The 14,710-nt window shown below is 43.2% G+C and overlaps 1 protein-coding gene across 2 annotated transcripts in view; it reads right to left on the bottom strand.

Annotated features, from left to right (window-relative positions):
* cntnap3 (contactin associated protein family member 3) overlaps positions 1-14,710 on the bottom strand; it is a 75,764-nt gene that overhangs the window by 7,641 nt on the left and 53,413 nt on the right. The window contains exons 12-21 of one of the 2 annotated variants that reach the window (XM_027003516.2): positions 12,840-12,959; positions 12,266-12,463; positions 11,164-11,320; positions 10,743-10,870; positions 10,379-10,549; positions 8,142-8,360; positions 5,263-5,502; positions 4,650-4,865; positions 3,232-3,365; positions 1,280-1,367 (exon numbers count right to left, since the gene is read on the bottom strand). In XM_027003516.2, the coding sequence (XP_026859317.2) occupies positions 1,280-1,367; positions 3,232-3,365; positions 4,650-4,865; positions 5,263-5,502; positions 8,142-8,360; positions 10,379-10,549; positions 10,743-10,870; positions 11,164-11,320; positions 12,266-12,463; positions 12,840-12,959 (1,671 nt within the window). Of the gene's footprint in view, positions 1-1,279; positions 1,368-3,231; positions 3,366-4,649; positions 4,866-5,262; positions 5,503-8,141; positions 8,361-10,378; positions 10,550-10,742; positions 10,871-11,163; positions 11,321-12,265; positions 12,464-12,839; positions 12,960-14,710 lie in introns of those variants that run through there. The other variant, XM_035535855.1, reaches the window with a different exon arrangement.

Raw genomic sequence — 14,710 nt, 5'->3', positions numbered from 1 at the left:
GAATCTATGTAATTTGGTCAGCTGCATTGTTGTAAACAGTGTTACACTGAGTCACACAATATTGAGGTCCATGGAGAATGGAGGGCTTTATGAGAAAAAGCTAAGTACCAACAGCCCAATGTGACTGGACAATGAAACTTTTTGTTTTTTTACTTTGGATCTGCACTCCTGCACTTTGGAACTGAAAATGCATTCATTTCAAAGTATAGTCCATCATCTCAGGCACATTTTTATACAAGTTTATTCTGTTTTAAGTCTCTAAATCATTTGATAAAAACAACAACAGCTGTTACACTCTGTTGGACCAACCAAGCGAAACTACAGCAGATGGCAGGAGAGCATTCTCAATTATGAAAGGAAGCAATTGAATTGTAGTTTAGCTCATCAGGAACAACCTTGTGTTTTAAAGATCATTCTGTGTGGGAAAACTTCACTTGTGAAATGTCGGAGGATAAAATAAACACCACGAGGTAAGTCCCAACCACCACCAGTTAGCCCAGAAAACACCCAGAAGGATTTTTTTTTGACAGTCTTTTATATCAATGGGACAAATGAAGTTGGACCACAATATTGAAAAATGTGTAAAAATAGGAAAATCAGACAACCTTCTGAAGCAAACCACATCACTTACAACAACATGGCAGAAGTAATGTTATAATCTAGGCATATGTGCTTGACATTAGATCTAGCACAAGCGTCTTCACAGATGACAGCACTGCTGGTGATAAAAAACAAAAACAACCAAAAAAACCAAACACAATCTCTGAATTGGAAACTGAAGTGGTAATCATAAATCACCACTGAAGAATCCTTTCACGTCTGGATTTAGACGTAATCAGGGTCTGGGTTTGTTCTTCCTTGATGTCATTTTAACACAACCTTTTGGTCTTAGTTTAGGAGCTCATATGATGTTGCTGCTGTTCAAACATCAATCTGACCCATTTCTCAACCTCCTAGACAGTAACATGAAATCACAATGCACTTCTAATTTGTAAACACACCTGGCAATTCTGCATGCAGTGCTTGACTGCACAAATGATCCCTTGATGCATGTTCCTTTTCCCAGCCAAATGAGTATAGCTCCAAAATGCACATAATAACTCATAATGATCAATTATAGGGGGATTCCATACTTATTTCTTTGAGGTCAGCACTCAGCAGTGTCTGAAAGCATGTACCAGGTTAAAAGCAGGACCCTAAAAGCATTTTTTAGCATATTGAACACTCTCTAATAGCCAAACCCAGATAGCTGAATGCGGCACTCTGTGGCCATACTCACCATGCACTTTCCCAATAACAATGGCTTTGATAGCGTTGAACTCTACATCTGATGACAGGTTGAAGTCTTCCCTCATATACTGGTCAATCTAGGGGATGCAAAACAACTTCAATAAATATCAAGGATTGTCATGTGGAAAAGAACTTTGGCACCTTCATGTTTTGAAATATCAGGAGCCTGTTCTTCTGTGGTGAGCATTGTTTTTAATTAAACCTGCTCTTCAAAGACATTTAAATGTGGTGTTGTGTAGCACTGTGTCTCTCGCCACTCTACGGGAAGAGGGGTGCGGGGTGGGGAACACTCGTGTCGGGAATGATTTCCGAGCTGGGCTTACATATTCGAATGTGATTATCATGAAGGCTTAGACTAATTGGTGGGGGTTATCTGCTGAGCACCACTCTGGCTGGGACTTGTTTCAGCTTAGCGGAGCAGATTGCCTATTGACTGCAACTCTGCAGAAGCTGTAACTAAAGGAAGGCCAACTGCTCACCGATCCACACACTTCACAAGCTACAGATGCAAACGTGTAGAGCCTTTTGATTCCATTGCAAAATACATCATATTTGTTCTATACTACATGAGGTACTACATCAAGTCCACTCTAGTCCACTCTAAATTTTGTCCCCTTATTTTCCACTAATAACTGCAGCTCATTTCGATGCCATGTATAATTTATTGACCCTTCTTTCTATTCTTATCATTAGCTTTTGACCACAGAGATACTTAAGGCTCAGTGCTGTAGGGACACATGTAAAAACTCCATTAACACTGCTGAGTTTTTTGTAACCCCTTCTACCAAGCCATGGTCAGGGTGTAACTCCAACTACCAAGCCATGGTCATGGTGTAACTCCTACTATCAAGCCATGGTCATGGTGTAACCCCATCTACCAAGCCATGGTCACGGTGTAACCGCATCTACCAAGCCATGGTCATGGTGTAACACCAACTACCAAGCCATGGTCCTGGTGTAACCCCAACTACCAAGCTATGGTCAAGCTAGTGTGGAGGAGGTGACCTGCCATGCACAAAACAAGAACTCACCAGAAGCCCAGTGGTCAACAACTAACCAGTGATGAACAGGGTAGAAGGTGGCTGTGCATGACAATTACTATAAAGTGCACCCATAAAATAGTCAGCCTCATAATGTGGGAGGTGAGCATATAAATAAACAACCAATACATACCTTTTTACATGTATGTAAATTTTCATTTACATCTCTTATTCTATTACTTATCATACTACAGTGCACAGCAGTTATTCACCTGGATTTATATGGAAAACTTTGTACTTTACTACAATTTACTACAATTTTGAATATCATTTACTACAATCTCTCTCTCTCTCTCTCTCTCTTCTCTCTCTCTCTCTCTCTCTCTCTCTCTCTCTATATATATATATATATATTATATATATATATATATATATATATATATATATATATGTGTGTGTGTGTGTGTGTGTGTGTGTGTGTGTGTATTTCTAAATGCAGCTTGCATAATTCTAAATACCAATCATAAGGCTCAATAGCTTATTAAGTACATTAACTTTGTAGCTACAGTGCAAAACCAGAGAAGCTAAATTTGGAGAGCAAGAATGTCTGGCAGATCCAGTTTATTGTGTGTAGTGTATGCAAATTTATGCAAATATGGGGAACAATTATTTTAAGCGGATAGTAGTAGTTAGTAGTAGTGGTAGGAACATTTTACTTGGCAGTGGACAACAGACTGTGATTCTCAGAGACTTCAAACCCAACTGTGTCTCCCAGCATAATAAGCACCGTTAAGGTAGAAAGACTGTTAAAGGTGATACCCCCTTTCCAATTTAATACATGCCAACATTTAAATTAAAATATTTTGTGTGTTGAAACTCAGTTAGATGCTAGCTATAGCCTATTAAAAATCTGACTTCACTGGCTGTCAGACATCTGGCAGGAGGGTAAGATCTGTCTCACCTGAACACTGAGGCTCTCTGCATGTCTCCTGATAGACACTCGGTGCAGTTGTCCATTGGCCAGGTTCCTTGTGTTCGATCTGAACACCTCAGCCTCTTTGTTACTCTGTAACTTGTACTTGACATCCAGCTGACCTTCAGGAGCAGAGAACACCCTGTTTCATATCAAATCCTGCCTGTACCATCTCTGCTTGTGGTGAACAGTCATAGTACATGATCTGTGATTCAAGTTAGGATGGGAACATCAACATGCAACAACACGAGCTGGTATTTATGACAACTACAAAGTTGTCATTTAAGAGGATTAATATTTAATCCCCTATCAATAACATACTAAAACAAATTCATTTTCACAATTTTAGGGAATTAGCAGCCCATGTCCCCATCATTAACACACCGAAATAAGAAAACAGAGAGAAAAAAAACTCTGCTGTGAACCCAACACAGGATGTAAACACCCTCCAGCTCAGGGTTTCATATTTCTAGCCAATATTAACATCTCAACATCAATGCTTCAGGGTAACCTCTAAAGCTACAGCTATCATTAATTAAACAATCAATTGCCATCTGGTGAATTTAACACTCAGAAGAAGGGGGAGGTCTGGTGGAGCACTCTCAGAATGAGACTTCAACGTCAATAGTGTGGAGCAGCTCTCATGCCTGTTGAGTGTGTCAACGCTCGCGAGAGTGCATGTCATTGGACACATCTAACATGGGTAGGAGCTGCTGGCTGTCAGGACACAACTCAGGGGATCTGCAAACTGTCTAGAACTTTTTCCTTCATTGGACTAACAGGTATTAGTACCATACACTCTCAATTGCTATACTGCCATGGTAACACTAATGCACCGAGCTGCCCACATTGACTGTTGGGTCCAATGAGGTTCTGGTGGCTGTATAACTGGAAATGCTTCCAGTTGAAAAAAATCTGAGACATAGTGACTTGAGACAGAGCGGGAGAGAGAGAGAGAGAGAAAGACTTAGAGAGTCAGACATAGAGAAAGATAAATAGAGAGCTTTGCATAGATCACGTAAAGCCCTAATGATCTTGCCTACACGATCAAACTTACTAACCCAAAAGGTCACTGCCTTAATCATGCCCCAAAAGCAACTTCTCCATCATTAAATATCACTGGAATATTATTAGCAGATTTATGCCATCAGCTGGAAGTGCGATACTAGGCAATGGATCACAAATTGCAGCTTTTCTATTTCTCCCTTTCATGAACTTCAACAGAGCACAAAGTAATTTTCTCTGTAAGAACTGCACATTGGCGTCAGCGGCAGTCGACATGCCTACGCCTTCAGAGACTCGGAGGCTTTTGCTCTAATCCAAACGAACGTGCTTAAGCTGCATCGAATGAAATGAGGTGGGTGGGGCATGGTTGGAGGGGTTGGAGGATTAGCGAGGTTTCAGACCGTTCCTGTTCAGGAAGACTGCGAGGTACTCTCTGTGGTAGGAGCTGACATAGAGCAGCAGGGCGGGCGTCTGGCTGGTGCTGAAGCTCAGAGAGACGTTCTCTCCCCTCAGTGACAGGTCCGAATACAAGTAGGAGGACTGAGTGCTGGCGTTCCCGCTCAGCTCCCTGAACACGTAGGTGACCGAGGTGCCTGGTCGAAAGTATGCAGAGACCTCTGAGGAAAGAGTTACACCAAAGCAAATCTTAGCTACCATGGCCAGCCCTGGGATGAAAATCAGGAACGGTGAGCGAATAATTACAATGCAGAAGAATAGTAATGCCACTCGAAAATGCTATTGTTCAGAGTAAGTGAAAGCAAATGAGAACTGGTTAGCATGATCTGATTTCCATAATGGATAACTAGGCACTCATTAGCTTAAATTAATCTCATGCATTAATTTAATTAATATCAATCTTATTATTTTTGGTGAAATGGCTTTTTAAAAATGTGAAGCTTAAAGATGCAGTCTAGCTGTCGGCTGGCATTGATTTTGCTGTGCTTCTTGTAACATGCGGCACCTCTAAGTGCGTCAGTGTGGAGGTGGCTCAGGAAAGACCCCTCCTCCACTCACCTTTGTGGCAGAAGGTGCCTGTGTATGCCGAGACACTGCAGTCACAGGTGAAGCCGTTGTGCCTCTCCACACAGTGACCCTGGTTCTGACACAGACCCCCGTAAGTGTTGCAGTGCCCCGGGCAGCCCGGCCGCACTCCCGGGGTGATATTGGCCCTCTCCTCCAGATCCAGCGTGTTCCCGTTAAGCTTCAGTGTGCGGATGCACCCCAGGAAGCCCTTCTGTCTCGAGGCGGTGCCACCTAAAGACCCAGAGGAAAAAAAAGTAAAAAAAAAAAGGCAAAACACCTTTCCCTTCACATCCTGTCTTTTGTACCCTCTTTTTATTTCCCTAGATGACAACGTGATGGGTGCGCTACAACAGAGCGACTAGATCACCGCCCCGCCATTCACTGAGAGCACATGGCTGTCAGTGCTTTGTGAGGACGGTGAAAGCCATTTGAAATGACAGCACGATGAAAGCCAAGTTGCGGGCGGGAAAGATGCGTATGGCAAAGTCGGCTTTTGTCAAACGCCCATCTCCCATTTCTCCTTGGCGTGCCGAATGCTCCTCCGAAGAGTTCAGCCCTGGAAGAATGACGATTGTTCTTTGAATCTGGGCGAGCCTATTCTAAACAATTGTGACAAAGCTTCTGTCATTCCTCCTGTAACCCATTCAACACCTCGCTGTCCTTTGTATGATAATTGCTGGAGGGAAAACATTGCCTTCCGAATGCCGCCATTGAAGCAGTATGAACGATATTCAAAAAGCTATTCAAAAGCTATAACTTATGCGTATCGGCTCCACCTTTATATTAACCTCTTTTTGACATTAATGAGTGAATGTGTGGGTGTTACCTGTATCTTTTACATAAAGTCAGGTGGTCATCACACCCCACTGAACAAGAGAGGGAAACATGGGAGAAGCTGAAATCCATCATCCCTAAGCTTCAAACCTTTTTGACAACATTAAAATGATAATCCAACCCCTCTCAAAGGATTGCAGATTAATCAAGTCCAAAGGCCAATCTCAACTGCCTACAAAACGTCTGATGCCTTTCGTCAGCATGGTCTATAGTCAGTATGTTTGTCTTTGGCAGATGGACTGGCTCTTGGTGTGTTTTTCCAGTAAAGCTGATTTACACTGGAGGAAAGCAGTGCACAAATCCTTTATATTTGGCTTTAGATTAGGTATCATCATCCGGCCTTGTTTTCCTAGGGGTTTATTTTTCATAACTACTATCCCCAGAGATTATAACCAGTTAGGCAGATAAAAGCCGATGGAGAGACCGGTAGTGCTCTTCTTTAAATGGTTTTAAATGAGTTTGCTGGGAACTGTGGCAGTTATCAGTTCCTTTAATTTGGTTTGGGATTACCATATTCTGACTGCACAAGGACTGCTCTTGCCTTATTTATAGAGGGGTAGCAGATTGTCAATACAGAAGCAGACAAAAGAGAAGATATGAGGAAATATTATGTCTTTTAATATTTAAGAACATTGACACGACTGATTTATCAGGGAGTGTTTGATTCTGCTCATTGTACTCATGCTTCCTGTCTAGCTGACTGGGATGAAATTACACCCCAATTAATTTTATATAAACTTTTATTAAAGCAGATAACCTTTCAGTAATAATCAATATTTAATTGCTACACTAATCACCAACATAAATTTTATATAATAACTCCACTATCTGGTGACACCCAGACAAGGATGGGGTCCCTTTCTGAGTCTTAAGGTTACTTAAGACTCTAAGACACTGTTCGTCCTGAATTGCCAGTCTGGGGTGTAGCCCAGGACTTCTGCAGGGCTTCTTTGTGACGGTATCTTGTATAAAACGTGGTCGCTGGGGAAGTGATAAGGAAACTGGCACTTTTTATGTGTGGTTGAGCCATTTCATCAAGAAATGACTGATAGAAATGACTAATTCCTGTCAAAAAAAAGTCAACATGCCTCAGACGAGCTTGTTGCAGCTAACACTACCCATCTACAGGTGTCTTTGGTGAACATAAAGATGCCAGTCATTGGAACTTCGTACAGAAAAATCCACAGAGAACATGTTAGCTATTGGCTTTGTTGATTATGCACTGTTATTTGATATAGTTAGTTTTTAGTATACTAGATCAACCAATCATTTAATATTATTAGTAGCTTTGACAGTATAGAAGTGTATTAGAGTCTAAAAGAATATCTTGTACAAATTAGGGCTTGTTTGTTGTGCTCAGTTACATTTCTGTAACCTAGCTGGGTTACCACTTGAAAGAGTATAACACTTAATATTAGTAGCACTCTTTTAAGAAGTGAGGTAAAGGAGAGTTGAAATAGGTAGAAGGACGTTCCTAAATGACTGTTGGCCACTGGAACTGGTACTTCTTAATTTTCAGGTCATAAAAGTGTTCATCCTTTGAGCGCCAAATATGTTATAAGGACTCAAGTGATAATTCACAAATGTGGTACGGTGAAATATGAATTCGCCACTGCAGATAATAAGACTTTAGTCTAATAGTGGGCCCTTTTTACCTTAATGAAATGTGACAGACAAAAAAATAAAAAAAATAAAAATAGAAGTGCTATACTGAAGTTAAAGTGTTAACTGTCAGAGCCCTAATTTGTGTATAATTTGCATAACCGTAAAACCTATTTTGTTTATTAAGTCTATGGCATGGAGAGAAATCGATGGCCACTTAGTCTCGCCACGTCATATTTTATTTTATATTGACATATTGTTTTGCTTCTGTTATTTAATTCTTTTCCTTGTTTAATGCAGTATTTTAGCAGTAAAGCAATATAAGTAATAATCTGACACAACCAGTCAGCACAAGCAGTCAGGCGTGTATTCTAGAGTTACGCTGGTCTGACTGGGCCTGAGTGATTTATGATGGGAGTTGCTGACCCTCCTACCTACAAACAGCTGGCTGTTGAGCTGAAGGTGGATGTGCCCATCGGCTGGGGCCTTCTGACGTGCGCCAGGGAGGTGGTCCACGTGGAGCGAGGCCTCTTTCACGTTCCGTTCTGCCCGTACGTGGTGCCAGCGCTCGTCGTTCAGGTCCATCGGGGTCTCAACCCGCACCTCAAAGGGCCCGTTTCCAACGTCGAAGGAGAACACGATCTCGGTTGGCGCTGGAAAAAGACCGGACTTCATTTGAGCGGGTAGTGTGGGCCCTACTGAAAATGTCACATAGTGTAATGTATTGTCAACACATTGTCACAGGCCAATAGCTGCATTCTAAAAAATTTTTTGTAGTGTTCACGTATCAAGCAGAGTTCATTTTAAATGTGGCGTAGGTGTGGGTGGGTAATTGCTTTGCTTTGTTAGAATAATAAGATTCGATTATCAAAAACATGAGAAATACAGTCAAAGGAGAAATGAAATCAGGGTATTTTTATTTCCTGAGTGACAGGAGCTGTGTAGCGACTTGAAAATAACACTGGAAAAAGAAGATTTAGCGGCAGGTCTAAGAACAGAAAGCATAAAGTCTTTAATCTTGGCATGTGTTTTTTTTTAATCTGTCTCTTGATGTGAACCCCCTGACACTTGAGATTTACAGTGAGAGATGAAAGAAACTTCACACTTTTTATAGCCAGCAGACTTAGCTCTGCTGCACAATTTCCCAAACAACATAAAGCAGTTAGAGCCACATTACCTTTGGTTGTCCTCTAAAGTCGGCTTCAGGCTCAATGCCTTGTAGAGATATCGACAAGATCGTCCTTAATAACAAATGTCTGGCATTCACTTCTGCGTGTTTGTAGTAGCCATCCATAGGACATGCATGCTTTCCAGCACCTTTTAATAATTCATAATCCCTCTTTCCCCAGAAAGTATTTCTGAAGCAACTAGTCTTTTCATTCTGCACATGTGTTCAGCAGTCCTCCCAGGTTTCAGCTCATCTTAATGTTCAAACTGCAAGACACGCTTGGTTTTTAATGCACCTTAATGAGGGGGGTCCTCACCCACGCTGAGAAGGTCTGCCTTCTGTCCGCAGCAACCCTGACGGCACGCGCAGCTGTGCGAAAAATGCTGATCGCGTGTTACTGCCTCCTTATTATTCACGGCGTGCGGCGTGGCCAAACCCGGGCCCCGAGTGGGGCAGCAGATATGCAAAGGTGGGATGACCGAGTTATCCAAATAACGATCGCCACGGCTACGTCTTCACTGCGGGGGTGCCACAAGCGAGGGCGTTGTGGAGGGCCAGTGATCTGCTGCTGATTTCATTGCACGCGGTGACCACGCACTCAGCACTGTCCTTTCTCACCTTCTGCTGTGGACCGTTTTGGGTTAGAGCCTTACGTGACCAGCCTCAGCCCCAGACTCCTGACTCAGTGAGAACATAATGAGAGGTTAATTGAGCTCTCTCAGCTAAAGGATTTGTCATTACAGAAGAATGAGCATTCGAGCCCTGTTATGGTCCTCCCCTGTGCTCTGCTCATCCATCACACGGGCCTGTTGTGGCTAAAGAATTTAAAAAATTTTTTTCTCATGCGACCAAACACTGTAGACGATCTCGGCAGTAGACGTAGGTTTTTATGGGGGTGACGAAGAGTGTGGCGAGTTGCTATGAGACCTCGAGGCCGAAGACGAACCAGTGAAAGAATTGTAGGTGGTTATGTACACTCAAGTTATTTACACTCTCGTAACAGCACAGAAGAGAACCTACAGTCCATGGTGCATATCAGTAGTGGCAATGCAGCAAGTTCTCTTGGGAGAATGGTATCTTCATTTGGTGGATTCTGAAGACTATTTCTCCTCTTGTAATAAGAGCCATGAACATTTTATAAAGAGGGCAACCAAATAAAAGGCACAAACACATGAAAGAAAGCAGCCAAACGCCAGACACACACACACACACACACACACACACACACACACACACACACACACACACACACAAACGCATTTCCTAAAGCATACTCAAAAGCACACAAAATTGTAAATGCTTTCTACTGCCCTAGTTTTGTTTGAGACAACTTCATACTAAAAGCGCTCTGATTTTCACTCAGCAGCTTGCCTTCACATACCAAAACTGAAAGAGTACGGTATCTCCTACAGGAGAAACATTACCTCCGGGAAGCAGAATCTTCCCACATAAAGGCGAGGCGGAGGGTGTGGGGGATGGGAAGAGGTGGTAGGGTATACTCACAGCTCAGTTCGATTCGAATGAAGTCTTTAATTCCAAGGTTCTCCAGGAACACGCCGGAGGAGGAGCTGGTCTTGAAGAAGAAGGAGATATCAGCGCTGAGCTCCCCATGGAACGTCGGGAAGTGGAGGTAAGAGGTCTCTTTGTTGAAGTAGGCTGCATTCCAGAAGTCCTCTGAAGGGAGAAGGCATTCAGGCCACACAGTTCACTGGACGTTCCAAAACCCACAGCCCCCATTTGCATTGCGGTCACTCCTTCTATGCAGTAAGGACAGCGACACAAAGTGAACGTGTTGGCAGTCTACCTGACCGTGAGACTAGCTGTGGCTACTGCTGCTTTGAGGACCATGAATGAAGAGAGTACTTACTGTCACCGTAGCACTGTAGGGGACCCACTCTATATGCCGCCTCCGAGCCCGGCCTGTTGATATCGCCCACAGCTAAAAGTCTGACTGGCAAATGATCCTTATGTGAGAGGACACCCGAGTCATTCGCCCTGTTCAGTATGAAACCGGAACACATACAGACAGTTAGGTGCCAATGACATGAACTTAACCAAACTCAAAAATAGTGACGTGTCGTCATATTTCTAACAAAACAGAGAATGAATTCTGACAGTGGATGTTAAAGCCCCAATCTGGAACTGCGCAGGAATTGCTAGAGCACTATAGACACCCCACAGCTAGCTCTAAGCATAGTGAGCATTTTTAATAAGAGCACAGCAGTTACTGAGCCTCAGTAATCAATGGCTCTGCATGGGGGATTTGCCGCCAAGGCGGGTTTTGGTACCAGGCATCCAGGTCACTGTCACAGTTGCAGAATCGTGCCGGCTCTGCGCAGTCATCTTGGAGTCCACAGGCGCATTGCTGGCTGCTTGGCAGTGCCCCTCCCCAGTAGGTGTGGGCTTCCCCCAAACGGCCCACCCACCAGGTGAACGGTGCCCCGTCTGCGGCAGCAAGCAGCACCCATAATGCAACAGAGCAGGCTACATAACAAGGCCTTCAAAAGCACCGATGGAAAGCAGGGAGATCCCAAGTGGCTTTTTGAAATAATCACATGCAGACGCGAAACATCATCTTGATATGCTTAGAGATGGGCACGTACGCCACGGCAACTGGAAATGATGGACTGGGAGCTGTTTGAGGACACGCATAGAAAATGGGCACATGTGTAAGCAAAGTTTAAACAAAGCGAGCATGAAGAAGGAACGTCAGTTTAAAACCTTAAGCACAGGGCTGAAGCTGGGAGAGAGATTGGCATTGATTTAACTCTTTCATCTCTCTTCTCCTCACCTCCATCCATCTAAACTTGTCTGTTTGGGTTTCATGAGAGCTACACACTCGCCCACCTCCATTACTCTTCATTTGGCATTTGGAACATTATTTATTTATGTCTGACATTGTCTTTCTTCTCAGCTCATCAGCATCTTCAATAATGAGACGAATAATGGACAGCAATTTACGGTAGGCCTGGAGAGTGCTGGGCTTGGGCGTCCTGTTTGTTTAGAGGGCAACGAGAGCTATTATTGAGTTACTCGACCTCTAATAGGCCCTGATCATTACCACCCATTATTAAACCCACACAAAATAAACAAATGATAAACAGACTCCAGAGATACAGTGAAAAGGTAAATGAATACTCTGCCCTTAAAGGAACACATCCACACTTAATGCATTGAGATGTGAAATTAAAACAAAAACAAACAAACAAAAAACAGCTAAATGAGTTTGCGAAACAAAATGGAGTGTAATAATCGATTGTTTTGCTGTCTGCTTTAAGCTCTGTGAGAAAGGCCGGCTCTCTGTAGCTCGAGCTGGGCCTATTTTCTTTAATAAGCCTGACCTTTTTTAGGGAGAGGAGGGGATCAATACTCTCAATAAAAAGGGCTTACCTGGCGTGTTTAGCAGCCGTGACTTTTTGCAGTGGTAGGAGAGTTCCTGCTCGCAGTACTCGGCCTGGGTAATTAGGGCCCCAAGCTGCTCAGTGTCGGCGGAATAGTTAAAGTGGGCTAAATGCTGACTTATCCCAGAGGACGCTCTTAATTTGGTGAGCTCCGTGTTATTGTGTTGGATCACCATCCACGCTTTATCTGTGGGGAGAGCATCACCGGAGAGGCAGAGGGGAGTCATTAGATGCAATTATGCAAATGATAACGAGGCCAGAACGAGGTGGGGGAAATGAGATGTTTCCGATAAAAACGTTGTCCTCAGAGTGCTGGGGTCCAGGATGCCGTGACTTGACCTTTTATTTTGACAAGATACGGCCAGTGACATCATTTCCTAAATTACAGTACACTTCTGTGCCTCAGAAAGGTAACATATGCAATGTAAAGAAAAGCTGAGAGTTCCTTTTTCCCCCTCCAGCCAGTGATACACAGCTAAAAGGGAAGTTGATGTTGACTTGGGTGTTACTGAATTTTAGATTCATGGAATGTCTTCCCCTGTGGTGTGTCGTGCAACATTTACCTGACATGTTGCAGTAGATTAGCTGGGGCTTGATGGGACCACTGCCGTCCACATCGATGTGATAGAACCCTGAGGTGTTGCCCTGGTGCTTGTAGGCTTCACACGATGGCTCGTAGATGGCTGCCGAAGACAGAAATCCCAATCACCTCCAGTCCCATGACAAATGAACACCATGGAAACAGCTGCAAAGTGTCCCCTCCATAAAACGTCTAAGCATCTCACCATTGACACCTCATAATGAAAATATATTTCGTAGCAGAGATAATGAAGTGTGGCGGTTCTCATTAGACACTATGTGGAGCCTACTTTTTTGGAGAGCAAACAGCTCAATATGCGTCAACTTCAACACAGCAGGAATTTGAATGGGGTCAAAGGGGTGGGAGGGGGCTTGTGCTAACACTGCATTTATTTTACATGTCTGCTTCACACCTGAGCACAGAACCTACACAAACAGCTGAGCCACACTTCAAACACAACTTCTGCTTTCGTGCCTGAGCATACCAGATTACCTGGGTGAGAGGGTGTGAGTGGCTGAGGTCTAAGGACCCCTCCTTAGATTCACTACTGACATTCCATGTTTCGAAATCTGTTCACGTTTGGCTACGCTGCAGAATTTAAAGCTAACTTTTATTCTTGTATCCAAGCTATGCCGCCATTTCTTATTTAAGAGCCGGGATGTAGCGCCGAGCTGTCTCTGTCTGTACTGGTTCAGGTTCTCTGGCACATCTGACCCAACTCATTAAAGCTTTGGTAATGAGCTGACAAGCTGGGTCAGATGTGCTGGAGCAGGGATAACCTGGAACTGTGCGGCTCAGTAGGGTGCCAGTTGAAAACTCCCGGTCTTTTTTTTACCTAGAGCAGTGTGCGTCCTGTTGTGTTGTCATGGCAGCTCCTGAATGGAAGGTTTTCTGGATGTCCCTACATATGAGTCCCACTCCCATGTGAGAGGCTCTATTCCGGGTTTGCTCTGTTCAGGTGTTCTGCTAGCTTTGTTCTGGCATCACCCTCCAGAGACTTCTTGAGCGACTTGGTAATGCACCTTTATAAAGTGATTATTTACAAAACCACATAATTAAGTGTTGCCAATTGCTTTGTGCATTTCATACATGTTTCCTGTATTAGTAACTGTATGTGTTTCATCCATGTTTGACCCACCGCAATTCTAAACATTGATTTACCTGTTATGACCCTGCCTGCTCTTTGCTTCTTGACCCTGTTACAATTGGGTGCTGATTATTGGGACTTGCCACAATAAAGGCTCTCAGCACTACTGCCTACTGCATCACACTTGTATGTTTTGATCCTGTGAGGATCGGGGCAAATGAACCCCCCCTTATTAATGACCATCTGGTTTGTAGCAGTGAACTCAAAATGAAGCATAATGAAAAGTTAATTATGATTAAGGCATGTGCAAAATCAGGAAAAAAACCCCCCTCAAATTAGGTTTTATATGAAATCTGTTTCTGTTTTTGCATGCACTACTAAAAACCATACCTATTGATATATTTTGATTATCATCTCTAATAAGGCTGAAATTAAACTAGAGAATGATATATTTAAAGGATAATGTGTCAAGACTGTGTTCTTGCACTCTTCTTGAAATTATTGAACTTTCCCTGAGAGTTACTGAGATGCTGTTAACCAAATAATTATTAGTTTGAGCTTAAGGTTATAGAGTAATTAGATCGTTGTTTCATTACTCCATACCACCAGATGGCGATGCTAAGATGACGCTCAGATTGAGCAAAGTCATACGCCGGCATATGACATTGTGAATACCGTGATTACCCTGCATGTGCCCCAACTCAGCACTTTCTCTTTTCTGGCAGAGGTCACAGAAGTGTTGTCACAGTTGGTCGATAATGAATGTC

The sequence above is a fragment of the Electrophorus electricus genome, chromosome 17, assembly GCF_013358815.1.
Source record: "Electrophorus electricus isolate fEleEle1 chromosome 17, fEleEle1.pri, whole genome shotgun sequence".
NCBI classification, from domain to species: domain Eukaryota; kingdom Metazoa; phylum Chordata; class Actinopteri; order Gymnotiformes; family Gymnotidae; genus Electrophorus; species Electrophorus electricus.
The sequence above is the reverse complement of the archived record's forward strand: the minus strand, read 5'-3'. Positions and strand labels throughout refer to the sequence as shown.